We start from the raw sequence: 24,676 nt of genomic DNA, 5'->3' as shown, positions 1-24,676 counted from the left end.
GGACAACTTATAACCGACAAACAACTTGTGAAGTCAACCGGCAGCAAAGTAACTTTCTGCCGAAAGACCGATTTTTTAGGGAAGCGGAAGCTGTTGCTCATTTGCTCTAAAACAATTAAATATTAACTAGAAACAAATGTTATTTGACATCAAGTTTCATTTTATATGATCATTTGCTTAAGTTTTGAGTATTTAAAAAAATTCTAATTTTTTTTTTTAATTTAATGAAGTAAGTAGAATAAATTAGTAGTTTTATTATTCAAAACTAAAGTTTAAAATTGGAAAATTTACTTTTATGCCATTGGTGAATAAATCTTTTTGACAAAAAAAAATTATAAGTAATTAAACTGACTGATTTTGGTTTAAGTATTTTAGAACAAGTAAACATGCTAAAATTTTTATCATTTTTGTATTTTATCATTTGCCGTAACGTTAAATACTTATTTTTAATAATTGGATATTGCAAAAGTTATTGAAAAAATGTCTGCTGTTTATTAAAAATTCGCGACCTCGCTGTATTACGCTAATAGTTTTGCCAATTTACAACAACAACAGTAACAAAATTTAAATATATACTTTTATAAACATTATTTATATTTTACTCTATACTTTCAAAACTTTTAAAAATATAGGCTCATCGACTTTTACACGTTTTAAAGTTTTAAGCGGTTAAAAGTTTAAAACGTTTAAAGTTAAAGATTTATTCGATAGTCCTAGAAAAACAGCCACTCTGACAAAATTGTTATTTTTTTTTTTAATTTTTTAAAAACAATCAATAAATCATATAAAACAAAACTTAGATGTCAAATATTTAGCATTTGTTTTCAGTTAAATGTTTATTTCTCGTTAACCTAAAGACAAACGTGCAAATATTTTCCATTATATCCGCCGGCGGGAGGCAAATATTTCCGCCTCCAATTTGGGCGCAGCCAGCTGGGAGGCAGAAGCTATTGGAGGCGGCCTCCAAATGGTTTTGCCTCTAAACTTTCTTCTGGAGGCGGCCACCATTGGCTTCCGTCTCTCTATTGGCGTAGGCATCCAAAACAAAACTTTTACTGCGGCCGGCAATTACTATTATTCGTAAAAAAAAAAAAAATTACTTTTTCAAGAAACAGTTACGCATTTAAGTAACTAAATTCATGCAATTAAGTTTTACTTGTATTATATAATTTATGTAAAAAAAAAAAAAACTTTTAAATGTAAGTGAATTATGTATTTTAACGAGTAATGTAAGTAGTATACGCTTAAAAGTAATTCGCGTTTTTACGTCTAATAAGTAAAAGTCAGTCATCCTTAAAACATTAGTTTATTGCAATAAAATTTCTTTGAAAATTTCCGGAAAATTTTGAGCAAAATTCTTAACACTAGTCCACACACTTTTAACAACACCAAAAATCGATTCCTGACGGGAAAAGGAATAATTCTGGTGTATTAAACTATAAAAATTTTTGTCAGGGAAATATTTACTGGACTGACTCCATTTAGCATTAAGTTCTAAGAAATTTGAGGATACAATACCAACAAACTAGCCCAAATGATACCATATTACAAATAAATAATATAATTGCTTTGAATGTCTCAGAAGAATAAAAAGAAGTAATTTAAAATAACTAATTTAGTTTAACATTTATTCAGGATGTCTTTAAAACAGTTTAAATCTGTGGATTTTTAACAAGTAGTTATACCGTTGCTATGGATGTTGTTAGGGTTAAAAATTTGAGTTACCCTAGGAACAAACAAAATTTTAAGGATTTAACAATGGATATTTAAAACATTGCTGCACAATAATTATCTAGTTAAGCTAGATGGCATTTGCGGATATAAAACGAAATTTAATATGCAAATAAAATTAAAAAAAAAAGAATTAATATATTACATATTTCTTGATGTAAAGTCGTTGTAATAGAAAAAGTAATAGAAAAATTCCTTATTTAAATCGTCTAGATTACCCAAAAATCGATTTTTTTCAAACTTAATATTTATGCAAAGGTATTTCAAATAACTTATATAAATAACAAATATGATCGTAATTTAAAGTTTAAAAGTATGATTCTTAAATAATTATATAAAAACTTCAAGAATCGTGAATCTTTTTGATCCACGAATCCAAAGATTTCTGCTCGTGAGGTATGTAATGTCGTTTTTTATTACTTTTACAAAAATGGTTCGAAATTTTCCGTTTCATGTTAACGTATTTCCATTTCGGAGTGGGAAGGCTGAGAATAGGTGTGTTGAGATTAACAGAGTTCTTATTTGAACTCGTTTGAAAAATGACCGTATTTAAATTGGGCACGCTTTGAAGCTTTGTGTCAAAACTTTTTTCAGGGTAATTCCGTTTCGGTTCGCATAATTTGGGGCTGTGCATTGTGCATAAATGGGTCTGAATCGGCCGTCCGTCTTTAAAGTTTACAAAGTTCTCAGTATATCGAACTGTTTGAGAGTTGTTTTCAATAATAGAGTTTTTCAAAGCATTTCTTGAAATATCGTAAGAAGTTGAAGAGACGTCAGAAATGAGTCTTGTCTCGGAAAAGTTCTTCGCAAAAGTGACAGAAGGCTTGCACGCGGACATTGAACCAATCGAAACTACTGAATTTTCCCCTGTCACGCTAACCAATTTGGATTTAGAAAAAAAAGTAGAAAAACCACCTTTGTTTTGCACAGAAAGACCTTTTTTATCCCTAGAAAAATGATCACTGATTGGAAGCATTTCTTTATTTCTAGCAGATTCTATTGGAAATGGACCTATCCAGGAGAGTATTCGATTTGCCACATTAGACATTTGGGTAGGCGTAAAAGTTAAAGGCTCGCAGTTTTCGCGTACATTATTAACACATTGCTCAGTATTATCAACACGTTGCTCGGTTTTTAGAAACGGGGCGACCTTTTGACAGTGTGAAACATTATCAACACTATTGAAAACAAATTCTTTATTCACTAAACCAGCAGGCGAATAAACATCCAGGTCCTTTTCATTTATTATACCATTTTTATGCAATAAGTCATTTTCTTTTTGTATACCAAATTTATGCAATGAAACGTCCTCGGTTTGAAAACGATCTTGGACTTGAACTAAAGAAGCAAACAACACGTAATAAGTCATATCATATTTCAATACGGCATGTAAAAAAATAAATTAATTAACGAATAAATAAGCAAATATATATTTTTAACATTAAGACTGTTATAAAAACTAGCATAGTACATCTCTTCATTGATATATGTCAGGCAACCAAAAAAGTTCGTGCGGTTTATCCTAATTGCCTATGTCTAAGAAATGTATTAAGTTAACTGGTTGTAGTGGGGGGATGATTTTGCATATAAATTAAAGCTTGTTTTAAGGAGAACCAATCATTGTGTTTCATAAGTTTTATTAGTGCGTTTTAAATTTAAAAGTCTTAAGTAGAGTATGGCTGTGTCAGATGCGATAATTCGCGCCTGCTTACTTTATGAGCTCAAACTTGGAACCAAAGCAGAAGCTTGTCGTAAAATATGCGCTGCTTTTGGGGAAGGTACCATAGCAGAACGGACGGGTCAAAAGTGGTTTAAAAAATTTTCTTCTGAAAATGAAAATCTTGAAGATGAACCAAGATCTGGAAGACCATCCATCGTAAACAACGAGGATACCAAGCTGGCAATCGAGCAGGACTCCAGTCAAACATGTCAGGACCTTGCCTTAAGATTTAATGAGTGATGAAACTATTCGTTTACATTTGCACCAACTTGGAAAACGTTGGAAGTTGAGCAAATGGGTACCTTATGAGTTGAGTGAAACAAACAAGCTACAGCACTTAACCATTTGTTCTTCATTGCTTTCCCACCACAATTTAGTGCCATTTTTTGATCGGATGTCGACGTGCGACGAAAAATGGATTATGTACTGCAACAAAAAACGAACATATCATTGGCTAGCCAGTAACGATCCAGTACCGATGACTCCTAAACCAAGCATTTACCAACAAAAGGTTTTACTGTGTGTATGGTGGACAACAGCAGGTATCGTTCACTATGAGTTGCTACCAAGTGGACAAACCATTACTGCTGAGATATACTCAGCCCAATTGGACAGAGTTTCGATTGCTCTTCACCAAAAACAAGCAGCTTTGGCAAATTATTAATTCCACCAGGACAACGCCAGACCGCACACCGCAAAAATCACGCGGGAAACTCTAGCACGTTTACAATGGGAGATTCTACCTCACCCTCCGTATTTAACAGACCTTGCGCCAAGCGACTATCACCTATTTTTGGCCCTGGATAATCATATGAGGAATAGACAGTTTCAAAATAGAGAAGATCTCGAAAATGAGTTAATTCAATGTTTTAGCTACCAAACTTAAGACTTTTATAAAAATGGAATATACCAGCTTGTTTCACGATGGGAGAAAGTTATTCGTGCTGAAGGAGACTATTTTTCAGAATAAACTTAATTAAAACTGTTTTTATGTGTATTTATTTATGGATCTGCAAGATCGCACGAACTTTTTGGGTTGCCTGATATATATATATATATATATATATATATATATATATATATATATATATATATATATATATATATATATTAGATATATATATATATATATATATATATATATATATATTAGATATATATATATATATATATATTAGATATATATATATATATATATATATATATATATATATATATATATATATATATATATATATATATATATATATATATATATATATATATATATATATATATATATATATATATATACATATCTAATCAGCTCCTATTATGTCAGACAATAAGTTGTTCAATGAACTTTACAATCTAATTTTGGAAAAAAAGCGATGTATTTCTGCGAAAAACGCTTTTGTCAGTTTGAATGTGTTGTTGTAACTGTGGAACAGTTTGAACTTGTGTTGTTCTAATTGTGGAACAGTTTGAATTTGTGTTGTTGTAACTGTGTTGTTGTATCTGTGGAACAGTTTAAATTTGTGTTGTTGTAACTGTGGACTTTCTTTCAATGTATTTTGATGATGATTTGTAACCCAATTTATCATGGCAACTGATGAATTTTATAATGTTGAATTAGATTTCCATTAGTCTACATTTTTCTAGTTAATTTCATACCTAACATCACTTTATAAGATTATATCATAACTAGCACCTACAAATTTATTATTTGTAGGTGCTAGTTATGATATCCCTGAGTTATGATATCACCTTTCAGTGCCATTTTACATCCAATTGAACCATAATATCCACATTCAGCTTCACTGTTACATAATATATAATTGTAATTGCAATCAATATTAGTCATAAACTTAGTATTTATATTTTTTTTATATGCATAACCTTGGATTTTTCATAGTCATATATGCATTATCTTGCATAATAAGGTTGCAAGGGGTCAAAAACGGTCAAAAATTACGTCATTTACGGACAACTCCTCAGCTAATTTTTGTTCATTTTATTAAAATGTTTGTTCTTAATTTTAAGAAAAATTTGAAGAAAATAGTTCATATCTCAAAAGCATTTCCAATTAAAAAAAAATAAAAAAATAGACTAATTTTTTTTTAATTATATTTTTATTTTTAATTTAATATGAAATAATTAAAAAATAATTACTGAAACTAATTGATGAACAATACTGTTAAAATGGTATACAAATAAAAGAATGAAAACAAATTATTAAACAAATATCACTTAAAAACAAATTTTTAAATTATTTTAGTATTAAAAAAAAAAAAAAGATTATTTGTTACAACAACAAAAAAACAATGAATCTCTTGGTTTTTCTATTTAAAAAAAAAAATAGTCAAACAAGATTACTAAATATGGAGCTTCAAAACTATTTTAATCAAATGCAAATATTTAAAAGAACTTTTAATCAAATGCAATACATTTACAGCTTATTATTACCAAATACAAATACATGTTTGACCCTAACCCTGATCTGAATCAAAAATATTAATACATATTTTTAATGAACAAAGAACATTCCCCATCCATTTATACTCATACTATAGTATAATAAAGATTTACTGCTCTCTCTTTTGTTCAATGTTCATAACAAAATCAGAAGAGTCTTTTACAAAAACCAGATTTCTATAAACCTTTTTCATGGACTGAACACATATGTTGTAATCTCATTGATTTTAATTTGTAAATAAATTTGTTTTTAATTGTAATTCAATTGGCTTTCTTCTGTTAGTTTCTTAGTTTTCTTATATAATATAATAGAAAGCAATTGGTCTCTGAGTTTATATGCAGAGTAACAAATGCCTGCGCATATTAACTTCATGGTAATAAATATTATGTATCCTAAAGCCTAAGTAAAGGCAAACATGACTGAAAAAAATTCACAGATTAACATGTTAAACTTTATTTACTCCGAAATTTTACACTTCAAAATCAATCCACCAAGGCTGTCTGAGTAATAAAAATTTTCATCAAAACATGCTGTACATACCTAGTAATTCAAATCATGTAAAATTTGAATTGAATCATACCACAAAGTTTTAAATCCATCTATTTCTTGCAAAAGTAGTGTTAACTGACTGGGTTCTTTATTCACCAAGCGAATGGTACTATTTACAGCATTAAATACCATTTACTATCATTTATTAGATTCCAAAATATTTTGTATCTTCGTTAGTTTTTTTAAAATTATTTGTAATTATTAGAAAATGTGTCTTTCTTTTTTTTTTTAAACTAGAAAAATACACCATAATTTAAAGGATTCTTTGTCAAATGAGGTGCGCAAAAATCTTGAAATGAGTGAATTTTGAGATGAAAGAGTGAAAAGAGTTCAAAAGAGAGAGTGATTATTAATGAGATAATTCAACTCCACCACTTGAAATAAACACTGTTGAAAGTTTTTACAATTATTAATTTTGTAATAAATGTTATCTGTTTGTTTATTATCGAAATTATCTTGTCAGCTTTTCTTCATATTTATGATTTATTAAAATTGAGGCCTGTTGTTTTAATACATTAAAAAAAAAAATTTTAACACTCAATTTATTACACTCTTTTAACACCTGTTGAAAGTAAATTTTTAATGAGTGTTATGTGATTTAATAAATAAAAAAATTTATTCTATTAAATTAAAAAAAAAACAAATTAATAAACTTTATCTTCTTATTTCCTCTCACAATATCGTTATTGTAATTATATTTATAATTATATTATAATTAGTAATATAACTTGGTATCACACCTTTGATCAAGTTTTTGTGCGACAAAAATTCTTAATAGTTATTTACTTATTACTTTAATTACTAATAGGTTAATTTTTTAATTATAAATTTTATTTTTAGTACTAATGTTCTTTATTTTTGTACAACTATTATTTTTATATACTCATTTCTAATGTTGTAAAGGATAAATATCTTTAATATATTGTAATAATAAATTGTAAAGGATAATAAACATCTTGTTGTTGTTGCTGGAATTTTTTCCTTTTTTTAATATATCACCATGTCTATTGATGGAACTATCCACACTGCTCCTTTTTAGAGGTGCCAAAACGTGTTTTGATAAAATCAAAAACCTATTTATAATTATATAGTGGTATATAATTATAGTGGTTCTTTTGCTTGTGGCATCTCATCTGACCATAAGATTTTAATTGAAAAATTGTATCACTATGGTATACGGGGTATTGCTAATGATTGGTTTTCATCCTATATTATCAAATGTACTCAGTTTGTCTCGATTAATGGGTTTCAATCCACAAGTAAAGTTATTAAGTATGGTGTCCCACAGGGTTCTGTTCTAGGACCTTTACTGTTTTTAATATATATTAACGATCTGCCTCACTCTATAAATAACTCGATTGTTCATCATTTCGCTGACGACACTAATCTTCTTTGCATAAATAAATCACTCGAGCAGCTTTGTAAAAAAGGCAATTCAGATCTTCAACATTTGTGTTATTGGTTAAATAGTAACCGTGTTTCCCTAAATATCAATAAAACTGATTTTATTATTTTTCACCCTCCAAAAAAAAAGATTGATAGTAATAATGTGAAAATAAGAATTAATGGTAAAAGACTTTTTCCCACCTATATATATAAAATACCTCGAGCTATTTCTTGACAAAAACCTATCATGGTACTATCAACTAATTCAATTAAATAAAAAACTCTCATGTGCCAATGGTATGCTGTCATTAATACAACACTATTTTCCCCAACATGTTCTAATATCAATTTACTATTCCTTGTTCTCTTCATATCTAAGTTATTGCTGCACTGTTTGGGGTCAAAAAGGTAGTTTTCTATTACATCGTATAAACAGTTTACAACACACTTCTTTAAGAATTATGACATTTTCTCCTTTACAATCTAATATTGAAAATAGATTTTCTGAATTAAAAATTCTAAAATTTCAAGATCTTGTATAGCTTTAGAATTGTCTCTTTGTGTTTGATTTTCTTCAAATAAACTACCAAATTCATTCAATAATTTTTTAATTAAAACAAATGACACACAAATATTAAACTCGAAATACTGAAAATTTTAACTTGCACACTTCCTTTTTCAACACTATCAAATATGGCAAGCTCTCTATAAAACATCATGTATCTCTCATTGGATCCAATTAATACCATTTATAAAAAAAAAGATTTTAACTAAATACCCTTTTATTACCAACATTCTTCTCAACCGAAACCAAATAAAGAAATTTTTATTTGAATATATATTTAATGAATATTAATTTTGTCTTTTATTATTATTGCTTTTTTATATTACTGTATTTATAAAACTATTATTCCTTTATTTTATACTGTCTTTTTTAACTCTACTAATATTACTATTATTATTAATTTACCTTTGTTTTATAAATCTTATTAATATTATTTATAATGATAGTGATAGTGATTCAATTGTAGTAATAGTTTTATGGTTATTGTCCTAATTTTTGCAATTAATATGTTTATTTTAATAATTTCTGTCATAGTTTTTATCATTAGCTATAATTTTTAGTAAAGTTATCATGATATAGTTACTACTTGCAATGTTTTTTCATTCATATTATTATTAATATTATTATTTTTATTATATTATTATTGCAATTATTAATATTATCTTTATTTATTAGAGCTTTATTTTCCTTTCTTTCTTTTTTTCTTTTTTTTTTTCCTCTTATTATTTTAAATTCTTTTTAATTTTTTTTTCCTCTTTATTTTATTTTAAATTCTTTTTATAATTTATTTATAGCTTTTTTTGTGTGTTTTGTTTTGCTTTTTTTTTTAGGTGTCACTCCATTGACTAGTTTTTAACTAAATGAGTGACACCTAACCTTATTTACTATATGAGTGACACCTAACTTTATTTATGTGAGTTTATAAAATATTATTGTAAATTTTCATACTTATAGTTAAATAAATTGATTAAAAAAAAAAAAAAAATTATGCTTGGATTCAAGATAAAGAATTTTTTTTTCGAAAATCAATTTTCCTCAAACAGCAGTGGGGATTTTAAAGGGGATTTATGCTACAGTTTGAAAATCACAATAAGGTTTGTGCTTCAGATCAAAGTTATTTTTATTTAGAGACTAATTGCAAATGAAATAATAACAAACTAATGGGATAAATGCTGCAAAATTTAATCAAACTAGTCTTAATAAACTACTACATATAATAAAACAATTTGATAGATTATTGATTTATAAAATTAAAATAATCTAATATAAAAAATACTAAACAATAAAGTTTTGTTTCAAAAAATACTTTAAAAAAAAAAAAAAATTGTCTTGGTTCAGTTTAGGTTCTTCAGTCTGAACCTAAATTCTCATCCATCTGAAATTTGCAGAAGCTGAAAGACAAAAAAAATTTTACTTATATTTAAAAGAGAAAAGTAACGCAATCAATAAAACTATCCGTAAAGCAATCAGCAAAGTAGTGAAGATTTCTTAGATAAATGATCACCATTAAAGCAATCAGCAAAGTAGTGAAGATTTCTTAGATAAATGATCACCATTAAAGCAATCAGCAAAGTAGTGAAGATTTCTTAGATAAATGATCACCATTAAAGCAATCAGCAAAGTAGTGAAGATTTCTTAGATAAATGATCACCATTAAGTAAAAAAGTTGGGAAGAATCAAACAAAATGATGACAACTGCTAATGTACTATTTGCTGCATAGGGCAGTGTACTTAAAGTAGTTCTACACTTTCTAAATTTACGTAGAATCTGAGAAGATTCCATTATAAAAAAGAAATTCATTTTGCTTAGAATGCTGTTAACTGGTTGGAGACTGATCCCCTATAAGGCATATAAGAAATGAGACAATGAACTTAATGATAAACCATGATCTTTTTAATTCTGTTGTAAATTTTGGTATCAATGAAGAACAGGGATCTCTAAAGATTGTCATTAACACGTTTAACTATCGGCATTAGATTTACAGCCAGAGAACCAGAAATACACCAACAAAGTTATAATACCAGGCATAGTTTGAAACATAGAGAAGATTCATCACAATCTGAAAGCACTTTTCCAACTCCTTTAACTCAATTAATTGCAGTGTAGCCTCTGACCTCAAACTGATCAACATCATCCTTGAATTATATGTAACTACTTTACTTCCTTACCTTGACTTGATATGCAATGTAAATTTTAAATAAGCATTACCTATAAGTTTTTTTTTCCTAAAATATAAGGGCATGGTGGAAAATACTTGAGTTCCTATTGTAATGGGCCGAGGGAAGAGAGAGAAGTTTAGATCACCAGCAGATGAATTTGAAAAATATCAATTTAATAACAAACTTTGTATACAGATGCAATATTATAAAAATATTATTATTCTATGCCTTTTAGATACAAAATTGACTGAAGAAATCATTAACAAAATTCCACCAATTGAATATCATTTATGAACACCATGTTAAGTAAAATTATTGATCTCCATTTTGCAAAAACCTGAATTTCTTGAAAAGAAAACTGTTAAACTGTATAATGGTAGTGGCTTTGATGGACCTAACTGTGCCAAAGTTTCATGATTTTTGGACGAATTCTCCAATTGAATATCTGGAATGTATTGAAAGCTGAGAAGATTTAAAGAAGGTACTTCACTGCTATTTAAATTGTTTTAAACATTTTTTAGAACATTTTTAATTCAATTTGTTAAGGGGACAATTGACCAGACTACCAGTCAGATTAAGAGACAAGAATATTTAAACACTAGAATATGTTAATACAAGCAAGTTAATATTTGTTTAACTTTTGTTAGATTATGGTGATCAACAGTTTTTTGGGATGAAACATTATGTATCCTACAAAGAGAAAATAGGAAATTCACTTAATGTCCAAAATGTATTCCCAAAGAAGATTTCACAAACAGGACTCTATTTTTTTAAAAAAAGATATAGATATCTAGAAATTCCTAACAAAAAAAGATCATTTAGGAAAAAAGTAGGGGGCCAGTGCCTCCTGTCCCCCCACTGGTTGTCTGAGAAAAAAATTCCATTACAATCAAAAGTTAAGAGCTGTGGTTGTTAAATACAGGTCAACAAGATTTTTAAAATTTTTTAAGAATATATTTGGATAGAATTACAATATCTTTTTTTGTAACAAATTTTAATATTTAAAAACTGTTTGTAGCATCTTATTTGCCTGAATTTGTTATCAGAGGTTTACTTATGTATTGTGAGTCAGGGGAGATTTCACCTTATAGATTTATGGCAAGAAGAAAATTGCAACTATTATTGTGCTTAAATGATATTTCACAAAAATTCACTGCAATCGAAGCACAGGGGCAGAAATACCCTTATTAAAACCCCACTGCATCTCCTGCCCTAGTTGAGGGCATAATAAGGAAAGAAAATGAATTTTTGAAGAAAAAAAAAATTAAGCTTCAAATATTATCACAATATACTTTTGTTCTTAAGATACCACCACATAAAGTTTAAGACCACCACATTTTTTAAAATAGTTTTTTAAATTTTTAAAATTTTTAAAAAAATGGATTTTATTTTTGTAAAAAAAATAAAATCCACTTTCTAATTTCTTTCATGTGAACTATTTCATGTGAACCTGATGGAAAGAATGATTTAAAAAAATCTGAAATAAAAATAACATAAACTGAAAACCTCTAAAAAAGAGAAGTTTTCATTGTCTCTGTGTGATTCAATCTGCATAAATGTTTCACCAAAAACCAACACTTTTTTTTTTAATTATAAAAGACTATGTGTTAAGTTAAGAAGCATAATGAAGTTTGCACTTTATTTTTTACCCAAGCGTTAAGCCACTTATGTTATGCCAAAACTTTTTTTAATTGGAATATTTAAACAGACTCTTGAAATAGTTTATACGGAAAACATTAGGCATTAACTAATTTTTGTAAAAAACATCTTTACCGCATTGTAAATAAAATCCTGTTAGGAAAGTGCTAATATACAAAAGTTTTTAATGCTTATAACTGTAGCCACAATCAAGCCTGTAGACAAAACAATTTTAGAGAATTTTTTAGTAACCTTTATATAATAAATTTATGAAAAGATAATTTTTTCAGTTTTGAAACTGCTTTTTAATTAAAGTTTTTTCTTTATTTAATTTTTAATTAATTTTTTACATCGATGGTAGAATGAGATGTATGTATGTATGTATGTAAGTATGTATATGTATGTATGTATGTATGTATGTATGTATGTATGTATGTATGTATGTATGTATGTATGTATGTATGTATGTGTGTATGTATGTATGTATGTATGTATGTATGTATGCATGTATGTATGTTTATATACATGTATATAACTATAAATGCATGTTTAGATAAGCGCTCTGACATCACACTGAAATAGCCTGCTGCTGGGGGCTTTAGTAAATACGTCTACTATCTTATAGCCTGCTGCTGCTACATTGACGGAGGGTTTGGCATGGGGCAGCAATCTTTTCTTTCAGTGTTCTTTATTTTTTTCTTTGTTTTCTGAAAACGCCATATAAATTAATGTAACAAAAATAGGGTAACAATTTGTTATTATATAATCTTAACACTCTATAGTGTGTGTGTGTGTGTGTGTGTGTGTGTGTGTGTGTGTGTGTGTGTATATATATATATATATATATAACCACTGTATGTATGTTTTTGTTTATGATGTATATGTACAAACACAGTAAGTAACAAAAATAAAAACTTTTAAAACAAAAACCTTTAGTGTATTTATTGATAAACTGTTCTGTCATTCGTGTGATTTTCACATAGCAAGGTTTTAAATTGTAGCGATTTTTCAAATTTTCTAAGTTCCAATTATTGGAATTTTGTTCAGAATTTTTAACTATGTTTGCACAATCAGAACAAATGTACTCGGGACCAGATGAAATCATTTTCTTAAAGCAAAAACTATGCACAGCACTTTGTCCACAATAAGAACAATGAACAAACATCCAATCACTAAAAATAAATTATTTTTTATGCTCCAAAAGAGAAATAGCATATTTATATAAAATATTGAATTCAATAATACAACATATTTATACAAATGATAAAAAATAAATACTTAAGATCAGATCAAAACAAACTTTGTGCCATTTTTGTTGAATAAAAACAGCAATTAATATTTAAATATTACACAATGACACAATTATGAATATTGATAATTTTAACAGAATAACTTCTTTAGTTGCAGTTAGGGAGCAGGGTATCTTAAAAACACTAACAGGGACAATGGCACTGTTAATACACTGATATCTTATAGCTGTTGATGGAATCAACTCATCTGAAAGTTACTTCAGAGTTTAAGAAACCAGAAACTACCAGTTGTTTTTACAACCAGCAAACTGTACTTTAAAACAGTATCACAATTAGGAGATAACAAAAACAATTGCATAACTACTACCAAGAAAGCAAAAGTAAACTCCATGAGTCAAATCAAAAAGATCCAGCATTTATCATCCTAGGCAACAGATAATGTTATGCAGATATACATCAATGCCAATGTGTTGAAAGAGGCTTCTCATTATAAATTTTATGCTTGTCCCTTAAAATATTTGCCTAAGAAATGCCTTAAACAAGACAGACTAAATATTAACATTTGCCTAAGGTGAGTATTTTAATTAAGTCATAAACCCGGCCGCGACTATGGTTTATTAAACCCAGCCCTGATCAAAATGACCCCCAGTCATTTACTAAAGACACATAATTTATCAAAGAACAGTGTCAATATGACACTTAATTTATCAAAGAATATAATGTGACACATAATTTATCAAAACAATAGTATTGATTAAAAACTCTTGTTGCTACAAGAACACAAGAAACAAAGGTACTATTGAATACTTTGAAGAAATATAATAAGAAAATATCTTAACAAAATTATGTCCAAGAACAAACCGAGTTGGCGTATAGCAACAAAATAGTTCTTATGGAGCTGTAAATCACATAAGCTATGAAACTAATGTAAGCAAAAAAATAAAATCAATACAAATTCAACTCTGATGCAGCTTTCAGCTTTCTTTATAATAAAAAACCACACCATCTATGCAATAACTCACACACACACAACAACAACAACAACAAAAAAAAAGAAAAAAAAGAAAAAAAAGTAAATTGCATTCCTTGTATATTAGTCATAATCATAGTCTACATATTAAAACATTCAAATCCATGTTTGCGCAACTTGTTAAACTATTTTTTTCGGTACGACAACTGTAATCTGTAAATTACATTTTTGAAATTTGTTTTGTAATATAATTACGAATGATGATTTTTACTAACATGCACAAAACTAAATTAAATTGAAGAAATTAAGCAAATATATATTAAAAAGAGGTAACATCATACAAACTACACACAACCTGCTGTGATTAACTCAAAAAACAAATAGAAGACTGTGAAGGTGTCTAGTGAATAGAAAGCCTTTAAGGCTTTCTATTCACTAGACACCTAGCTTTTTAAATTTTTGAATTTGTATAAAAATGTGCCATCTTCTAAATAAGTGCCTAAAATATCTGTACTAACACAAATAACATGAAAAATTACATACCCATCTGCAGTAGAATGTTGATTGCCAAATTCACAAAAACATGTTTTGATATCACATTTATCGTACCTGTGAAGCAGATCGTCATAAGCATCATTTTCTTCCCAAACAGCATCTCTAAAGATTTTAACCTCAACATTTGTATTGTAAAACTATAAAGTTTATCTTACTTTTATTATCAACTTCTTATTAACTAAGTAGCTCCACATTGTGTCTTGAGATACGTATCTCTAATAAATATTTAGCTTCATTATGTTTCTAACCAAATTATTTATAATAATGATAAATTAATTTACTTTTAAACTAATTTTCCACAAAATTTCCAGATTTACCAGAAAAAACATTACCTTGATGGATTTACTTAAAAACAAATATTGTCTTGCTGGATTTATTTATGGAGTCTTTAATGCAGTACTAGATCAGTGATATTTTTTAACAAAAAAAATTTAACAGCAAAATTTTTCTTAAAAAAATATTTTCTAAATTAATTTTTAAGAACCACGAATAAAATTTTAAAATTTCTGTTTTATATTTAAGGAATTTTCAACAGCTTAAAATTACATATTTCTATTAATATAGGTTAGATTTTTATTTTCAACATCTTCATTTCTAACAAGGCTGCAGGCAACCACTATTAGAGTTGGAAGTTACTGGAAGAGAAAAGATGAAGTTTATAGAGCAAGATAACGATTGACAGACAACTTAAAAAAATGTAAATTACATGAATCAGGTAAGCAAGGTGAAGGAAGCAAATTCAAAAGAGCTGATGTTCCAGGAAAAAAACTAGACAAATAAGAGTTTTTGGAGCACTTATGAATAATCAAAGAAAAAGGATGAGACTTACTTCATTGAAGAGTGACACAACAATAAGTTTTAGTAGATGACACAAGAGACACTAGCTCTTTAGAGCAATGCTCATTATAGTACTTGTAGAAAAGAGAAAGAGAAGCAACATTATGACAATGTGATAATGGTTGGAGGTTGGCTGCAAGAGCAGGTCCAACTATGTTATGCATTTTTGCACCTTTTCTAAAAGAGAAAGGGCATCATTGAAAGATCTGCCCCATATATGACAACAGTATTACATACAAGGACAAATTTGAGATTTATAAAGATAAAGAATAAAATCTGGAGTAAGAAAGTAGCAAGCATGATAAAGAGATGCAACTTTAGAAGATGCTAATTTTGCAATGGATTTTATATATGGTTTCCAAGAAAGATACCATCCACTCTTCATCTTCTAGGATTACCTCTTACTTCTTAGCAAGAAGTAAGAGGTAATCCTAGAAGATGAAGAGTGGATGACTCATCAAGTACATTACCATTCATAAATATAGGAAGATCTAAATTATTGCGGTAATGATTGGCTGAAAAAAATTGAGTTAAAGTTCCCCGAAAGTTACAGAATATGAAGAAGAATGCTGTCCATTGAGGACAACTTTTATACTACGATTGGAAAGGAAGGATTATTTTAAATATGTTGCCTGATACACCATCAGAAAAGAGCTTATAGAGAAGGCCAGCATGTTAAACTTTATCAAAAGCTTTATAAATGTGAAGAGTGATAACCTTAACCACTCTACCTCTATCTAATGCATGATGAAACCTATCAGTTATTACCGTTAGTAAATCCGCTGTAGAACGAGAAGATCAAAATCCATAATGATGATCACAAAATAAGTTATTAGATTCAAGATGAGAGATTAGGTGTTTGTTAATTAAAGATTCAAAAACCTTGCTTATGATAGGAGGAAGACTAATGGGACAATAGTTAGACGAGTCAGATATATCAATTTACAATGAAAAACAATTTTTTTTTAAATAAAATGTAATGTTTATAACGCTGATTAAAATTAATCTTTATTTTTTGTGTGCAAATTTTTTCCTCTAAATGTTAAAAATAGAAACATTTCAAAATAGTTTCTAATTTATTTTATAGTCATGCTGTTAAAAATTAAAAATTTAATCACTTTTTGGTACCAAAAAAGTCACAAACTGGTTAACAAACTATTATTATCTGGTACCAAAAAAGTCATAAAGTTACTGCTTCTACAAAATTAATTTGCTACTAAATAAATTTTTAATAATTACTTTAAAAGTTTACTACCAAAAAACTAATAACAGTTAACTCAAGGTTTCCACTTAGTATCACAAAATATCTCTAATAACAAATGCAACAATAGATTGTCTATAATAATTATGTAAAACTATTTCTGTTTTCTATACATAATTTATATATATAATGTTAAAATTAATATAAAATCTCACCTTTGAGGGATATATATGCCAAACATTGACATTTCATTTCGAAATTGCTTTACATTGTTGCATGTTGGACATTTAAAGAAATAACCACTTGCCAAAGCTTGTTTCTTTTCAAAACACAATATAAAAACTATAAAACATGTTTTTATGAAAAAAATAATTTTTTTAACATAAAAGTATCTATTTGAATGTATTGGATTTCTACAATTTGTGTAAGAATTTCTATGGAAATATTTTTAAAATTTTATTAGAATTTCTATTACAACAATAAAAAGCATTTTTTAATATTCTTTTTTTACAAAGGTTTTCTGTGCCAGCTAACTGTTTATTCTTTAAAAAAATTATTTAATACAAAACTTGATTTTATACTTGTTACAAGCATATACGCAAACTTTCACAATAAACAAAACAAAAAAGATCAACAGTTTTCCCTTGCAGAGTCTAATTTAAACCTAATTTAAATAAAAAATCAAAGCAGCCCATTAAGTTTAATGAAAATTGCCGGGTAAAAGAGCCTAATATCTCCTACTTCTGTTTTTAAAATAAATTTTGTGTTACGCAATTTTATGGACGACCCCATATGCTTGTAATGTTAATGTTACACGAAAATATACATAACAAGTTTTATTTTATTGCAAAAATAAAAAATAAAATGTTTTACTTTTTCAAAAAAAAACTCAAACTTTGTCTTTTTTATTTGATGTTTACACAAATAAATAGTTTGCACAAAAAATTTCAATTTTTCTAATCAATATCTATAAAGAGAAAAAAAAGAAAGTGGTTTATATTTTTTTAAAAACTATACTTTTAAAAAAGCCGCCAATTGCTACCACAATTTGCTCTCGTAAACCACTTTTGGGGAGTGTAGCCTTGGCTAACTTTAGGGGAGTGTGCATGTGTATATATATATATATATATATATATATATATATATATATATATATATATATATATATATATATCAAAAAGTTAAGATTTTTTATTAAAATTTTATACTGAAAGTTATACAGAAAAAGACAACTATATATTGCAGTTTTTATAGAAACTCTATTAAAAAACCTTCCAAAATGCCAAATATAGCTAATACAGCTATACTCACAAAAAAATTATGTTTAAATATTTTTGTTAGTAATATAGCAAATATTACTAACAAAAATATTTAAATATTAAAAAATAAAAAAAAAAGGGGAAAAAATCACTGAAATAAAGAAAGAAATCACTTAAAGATACTGAAAAAACTAAATACTTGAACACATTCTTTGTGAGCATATTTATTTTTGCAGCAAGGCATTTTCAAGATATCACAACCAGTTGATGTTATAGACTCAAGGCACACTGGACAGTCAATGATAGCTGTAGAATTAATAGCAGACATGTCATGATAGCTGCGGTGAATCTTGCAGAAAGAGCTAATTGAAAAATAATCTGTAAATAAGAAGTATAAAAAGAAACTTTGAATGATTTTAAATTTACAAAATTTTTTTTACTTGAATCTGCCTTTAAACATAAATTGTACATCATTTAACAACCCACATTTAAAATGATACACATAACGACAAGACTTAACTCCACATCCCAAACTTGCACCAGGCATATGACAAAACTTACATTTCTAAAATTAAACGAAGAAAATATAATAAAATGAAATAGTTTAAATAATACATAATAAAAGTAAGAAAATAATATTAAAATAAATTAATATTAAAAATAAAATAATATCAAAAAACAATAAATCTTTTAAAACCTACTAATTTTGAAGATCTACGAGCTTCCTTTATAACATCATTTATTAGAAATCCATCAAAACCTTCATTGTCATAACCATTCTGAGCCAAACCAGCAGAAAAATACTTTACAAGGAATGAGAGACAAAGTTAGTATATATTTTTATTTTAAAAAAATTATTTAAAAAAAGTAGAACAAAAATAAGTAAATTTGTGTAACAAATGTGTAACAAGATTAATAAAAGTTATTTGAAGGACACTTGAAGGTAATGAATTTGAAGGACATTTGAAGGTAAATTTAACTTCAGCAGTCACGAGAAAACATAAAATATGGAAAAATTATTAGAACTAAAGTACATTAGAGTATAAAAACCCAAGAAATTGAGGGAATATTACAGTACAAAAAAAAAAAATTTTTTTTAAAAAAGAGTTTTGAAGAAAAATAACAAATAAAAAAAATAATCACATTATGTAATGATTACAAGCTAACGAAAAGTTTTGAAAAATAAATTCATTAGCAGAAAAATGTAATAGCGTAAGTGATTGGAAAGTCTTAAAATGTACCAATCTTTTGTAACACTTTCTAATTGAAAGAGAGTTGTTTTATTTATAATTGCAAACAATTATAAATAAAACTATGTAATAAAAATGAACATATAAACATTAGAAAAAACAATGTCAAAAAGATCTTATTAAAAATCATATGAAAATAATTAAATTAATTTAAAAAAAAACGACAGGTTAGCCCCCATTTCTGGCTGTAATAAAAATATGTCCAGTGAAAAAATATGTATTAAAAAAAAATAAGAGAGAAAATAGAAAGAAAAAAAAATCATAGATTGAAGTTAATCAAAAACACACAAAACATTAACATTAAACAATAAACAAACAAAAAAATTAAACAGTTAACATACTAAAGTCAAAAGATTCCAATAAGATATTTTAACAAACATGAGTAAATCAAAATTTAGGGAGCAAGGAGCCCTTGCAAATAAAAACAGAAAAATTTAAAGTGGTGAAGAAAAAGTCAATAGACAGAAAGTTATATTGAAGATACTACATGGACGTCAGTTGGTCAGAAGATACAACATGGAACAACGTAGACAACGTCACATGGAACAACATACAACATACAACATGGAACATACAACATACAACATGGAACAACATACAACAACGTCAGAAGATACAACATGGACGTCAGTAAAAATTAACCCAAATCAACAACATGCCATTGTTAACTCATGCATCATCAACAGCAAGCTTTATTCAACCAATAAAATTTTAAGATATTAAAAATAAAATTTTAGCTTTATTCAACCAATAAATTTTAAGATATTAAAAATATAACTATGATTATTATAAGTACATCTTATTTATAATAATATATTATTATATATATATATATAATAGACAGTTATTTTCAAACCAAAGCCTGACAATTATCAACAGCTATTTTCAAACCAAAGCCTGACAGATATCAACAGCTATTTTAAAACCAAAGCCTGACAGTTATCAACAGCTATTTTCAAACCAAAGCCTGCAAGTTATCAACAGCTATTTTCAAACCAAAGCCTGACAGCTATCAACAGCTATTTTAAAACCAAAGCCTGACAGTTATCAACAGCTATTTTAAAACCAAAGCCTGACAGTTATCAACAGCTATTTTAAAACCAAAGCATGACAGTTATCAACAGCTAAACATTAAACACAAACGTTACTAAATCAAATTTTTAAAACCAGTAAATACAGTCCACAAAATATTGTTTTTTACTATTAAACAAAATATTATTTCTATTTAATATCTCATTTTTATTGAATATATATTTATTAGATTTATTAGACTATTTGTTAGTCATTTGTTGCAGATTTCTTTTACTTTAAAGGCAAAAGTTTACAATAAAAACCATCATAAAATCATTAAATTATGATCAAACTATGATTGTTCCTCTTTTACCTTATATCTTTTACCTGCTTGATTTCTTTATCAATGACATCATTATAAAGTAAAAGAATAATTTATGATCACTTGTGTAACATTTTAAATACTAACTTATGCTGGTTTATGCAGAATGCGAATAAACTCCTAAATATCAGTATATTAGCACAAAACAAAATAAAAATTTATGAATTAAGAATGAAAACATACTAAACAAAACTGGTGCGCTGCAATGTTTTTAAATTTGTCAACAAAGAATTTCCCACTTTTCCCATCCTCACCACAACTGTGACAAAAACAACATGCTGAAAATAATAAAAGACTAAATTAAAAGAAAGCCTTAACAATAAAATAATCTAATAACTAAATAAATACTCTAATAACTAAAAACTAAAACAGAAAAATAATTAGTTTGTTTTTAAATTATTTTCAAAACTGTTTTTAGTGTTCATATCAAGGTTAAGATTCACTAAATTTGTAGGTGTTTATATTATTATATCCAGTCCATGGTATGAATACCATGGACTGAATCCACTATATTAGTGTTTATATATTGTAGAATCACATATTTGAACTTATATTTATACATAAATTAACTTAAAGATTTAAAACTCAACGGTTAAAAATTCATATATAGGATCCTACAAAATTAACTAGGACTAATTTCACACAAAAAAGTTGGTATCTTTATAACATACTTTATTTTTCTACCATATATTGATTTTGGAAGCTGTATACACATATATTCACTGATAAAGAGTTTTATTAAATAACACTGGAAATAAATTTTTTTTTTATAGTAAATACCTTATTATTATTAATTTTTATTATTATTATCAAGATCCTTAAACATTTATATATATGTGTGTGTGTGCATACAAAACTATATATGCATACTTAGATGACATCTCTGATGTCGCAATGAAATAGCCTGCTGCAGGGGGCTTCAGTACATACATCGACTATCTTATAGCCTGCTGCCCCATTGTTTGGCATGGGGCAGCAATCTTTTCTTTCATTATTTTTTTTCTTCTTGTTTTTCTGAAAACAATGTATGCTATTAAGTTAAAAACTAGTAAAAATTTGTTTTCTAATGTATTCTACAAATAGAATGGTTGATGTTCTTAAAGAACAGAGAAATAATAAATTAGTAAAAACACCATAAATTAAAACTTTATATTTCTTCTACAGTCTGTTTCATCTTCTGTAGGTTCATCTTCCTAATAAATGTAACGACAGAATTTGATGAAGACAAAATATCTGACAAAAGGAAGAAAAAATTATGATATTAGAACACCCTAAAGTTTCTTTAATGGCTGAGAGATTTTATCTATCAGCTCTAGCTGAATCATTAGATCACAATTTGAATCAAGATTTCAAAAAGCTGATCAGGTAATAAAATTCAACAGAAAGTTTTAGATGATATTAAAAAAGCATTCACTTCACCCAAGTGCTTTTTCATTAAGTGAGATTCAAAACTGCTATATGAGGTAAATGGTAAAACAGAACACTTGGGTGTTGTAGGGAAAGCAATAGGAACAGGAAAACCAAGTGCACATGAAGCAAAACTATTGTGTTTGTCCATGATTCTCAATACAACTGGGCAAAGTCAGGCAAGAGCAACAATAGATGCGGTAAAGGCCTAGAAACTAGGAAAAACACTTGTGGCAATACTTTGACACATCTCCATTACTTACTTTGGTGTGCCTGGCAATAGTAAATGACCAGTGCCAGGTTTGATAAAAAATAGACGGGGCTGGGTTTAAGACCGGGCCTGCATAAACATCGATACATCCTAAAGTATACTTTTTAATTCGAAATTCATATTATATTTCATTTATATATGCATGCATATTTATATATAATCATCATCATCATCCTCATCAACATCGTCATCATCATCATTGTCATCATGATGATGATGATGACGATGACGATGTTGATGAGGATCATCAAGCATGATGCTTTAGCCTTCCCCTTTTATGCTGTTTTTCTAATATAAAAAATCTTGAACATTTTTTTTCCTTAATTAAAGCATGTTTATACTATATGTAATGTACTCTCCAGGTGTTCTAAGTTCTACCTCAACCATTTCCTCATAAATTTGCTACCTCTCTACATTCAGATACCCAACCCACTTAAATGTTTTTTGACAAGCGTTTGATACAAAGTTTTTTCTAATCTCCGTCTAAGATTATGGCTCCTTTTCTGGTCTTGTTAGAGTCATACCACACATTCATCTGATCATCGTCTTCTCATTTGACAAATACTACACTGCCTAAATACTAAAGTTTATACAATTTTTTTTTTAATTTTAATTCACCTCCACAAGACCATGAAGGCCACAACACTTGAGGAGGCTACTATTAGTTGTGGTTATAACCCTCTCTCAACTCTATAATTATAATCTATTAAGAATACTAAGTGACCGGGGCCCCAGAAAAACTGTAAGATTTAACAGGGGTTGATAGCTGGGGCTAGAAATAAATTTATAATTCTTTATATATTATAATTCTACGCAATCGCTACATAATAAAAAGTAAAAAATAATGAATGAACAAAAATAAAGACACTTACGAATATTTTCTTCTGATAGATTCATTTATCAACCAGCCAAAGATTTTGTTATAAAAAGTACTTTACATGTGAACTTTTCACAGCAAAAGTATAACATCTATTTTATGTTAAAAAAAATAATTAAACTAACTTCATAGAATTTAAACTCTCAATATATTTGAAATGATCTTTGACACTTTCAAATAAGTCTTTAATAATTTTAAAAGTATAGTTTAAAAGTTAACAAAAACAAGTAACAAATAAAAATCTCTTAAACCAGCTGTGAATATATTTATGCAAATTTAAAAGCCTTCTGGGTATCAAAATTTTTTTATTTGAGTTTTATTAATGTATCATATTTTTATGAAAGCTTTTCTAATAATAAAAGATTTAAAAAAAATAGTAATTAAAGATATTTGAACAAAAGTTTTTATGTGTTTTAATCAATATATTTAATATTATTCTTTAATTCCATTTTAATCAAAAATTTTATTTCAATTTTTATACAAACTTTTATTTCTATATCTTTGAAGTAGATCAATAAACATAAAAACTTTATCTTTTACACCTTTTATAAACAACTTTTTAAACATTAAAATTTTATCTTAAAACAATTTTAATAAACAACTTTTTAAAGTTTAAAATACTTTAGGAAAACCTTACTTATATATTATATTTCCTTTTTATACATTTAAAAAAAATCTTTGATATTGATTTAACAAATCTCTGATATAGGAAAAACTCTGATATGGATTTTTCAAAACATATTAAAACTCTGAAATATCTTAAAACTTTAAAAGATCTTTAATCCTATATTGCGCCTTGTATATTTAAAGTGTATTTTTCTTGTTTTCACAGTGTTTAAAACAACATAGTAATTTTTAATAAATTCACAAAGTATAACATAAAAATAAGGCAAAAGTGCAAAAAAACAACAAAAAAACAATGTTCATAAAATGCATAAGATATCGCAAAAAAGATTTAAGCCTGCTTTAAATTTGTGATGATTAAAATTGTCCATATACTTTTGATAATTTATTGAATTAAATGAAAGTTATGGTTTTTATTTTGTGATCATAAATTCTTGTATGATTAAGCATTAGAATTATTTATTTTTACTTGAGTCATTGTTCTTTTCTCTTTGGATACAGCTTAAATTTAGTTTCTTTAAAGCAACAACATCAGTTTAGTTATAAAAATCAAGTAATACATTTTTTATTTCATTTTT

General features: G+C 27.2%; 1 protein-coding gene across 1 annotated transcript; it reads right to left on the bottom strand.

The window, feature by feature from the left end:
• Positions 1-1,600: 1,600 nt before the first annotated feature.
• LOC100214759 (uncharacterized) lies at positions 1,601-23,586 on the bottom strand. The gene is made up of 9 exons (XM_065795920.1): positions 23,470-23,586; positions 21,103-21,197; positions 18,978-19,079; positions 18,717-18,841; positions 18,476-18,638; positions 17,233-17,336; positions 14,968-15,081; positions 13,135-13,376; positions 1,601-3,069 (listed from the first exon to the last, which is right to left on the bottom strand). Exons 1-9 carry the CDS (start codon positions 23,492-23,494, stop codon positions 2,075-2,077), a joined length of 1,965 nt encoding a protein of 654 aa, XP_065651992.1. The 5' UTR covers positions 23,495-23,586; the 3' UTR covers positions 1,601-2,074.
• Between the last annotated feature and the right edge of the window lie 1,090 nt (positions 23,587-24,676).

Source organism: Hydra vulgaris, chromosome 04 (assembly GCF_038396675.1).
Source record: "Hydra vulgaris chromosome 04, alternate assembly HydraT2T_AEP".
NCBI classification, from domain to species: domain Eukaryota; kingdom Metazoa; phylum Cnidaria; class Hydrozoa; order Anthoathecata; family Hydridae; genus Hydra; species Hydra vulgaris.
Note: the sequence above shows the minus strand (reverse complement) of the source record. Positions and strands in the feature narration are given on the sequence as shown.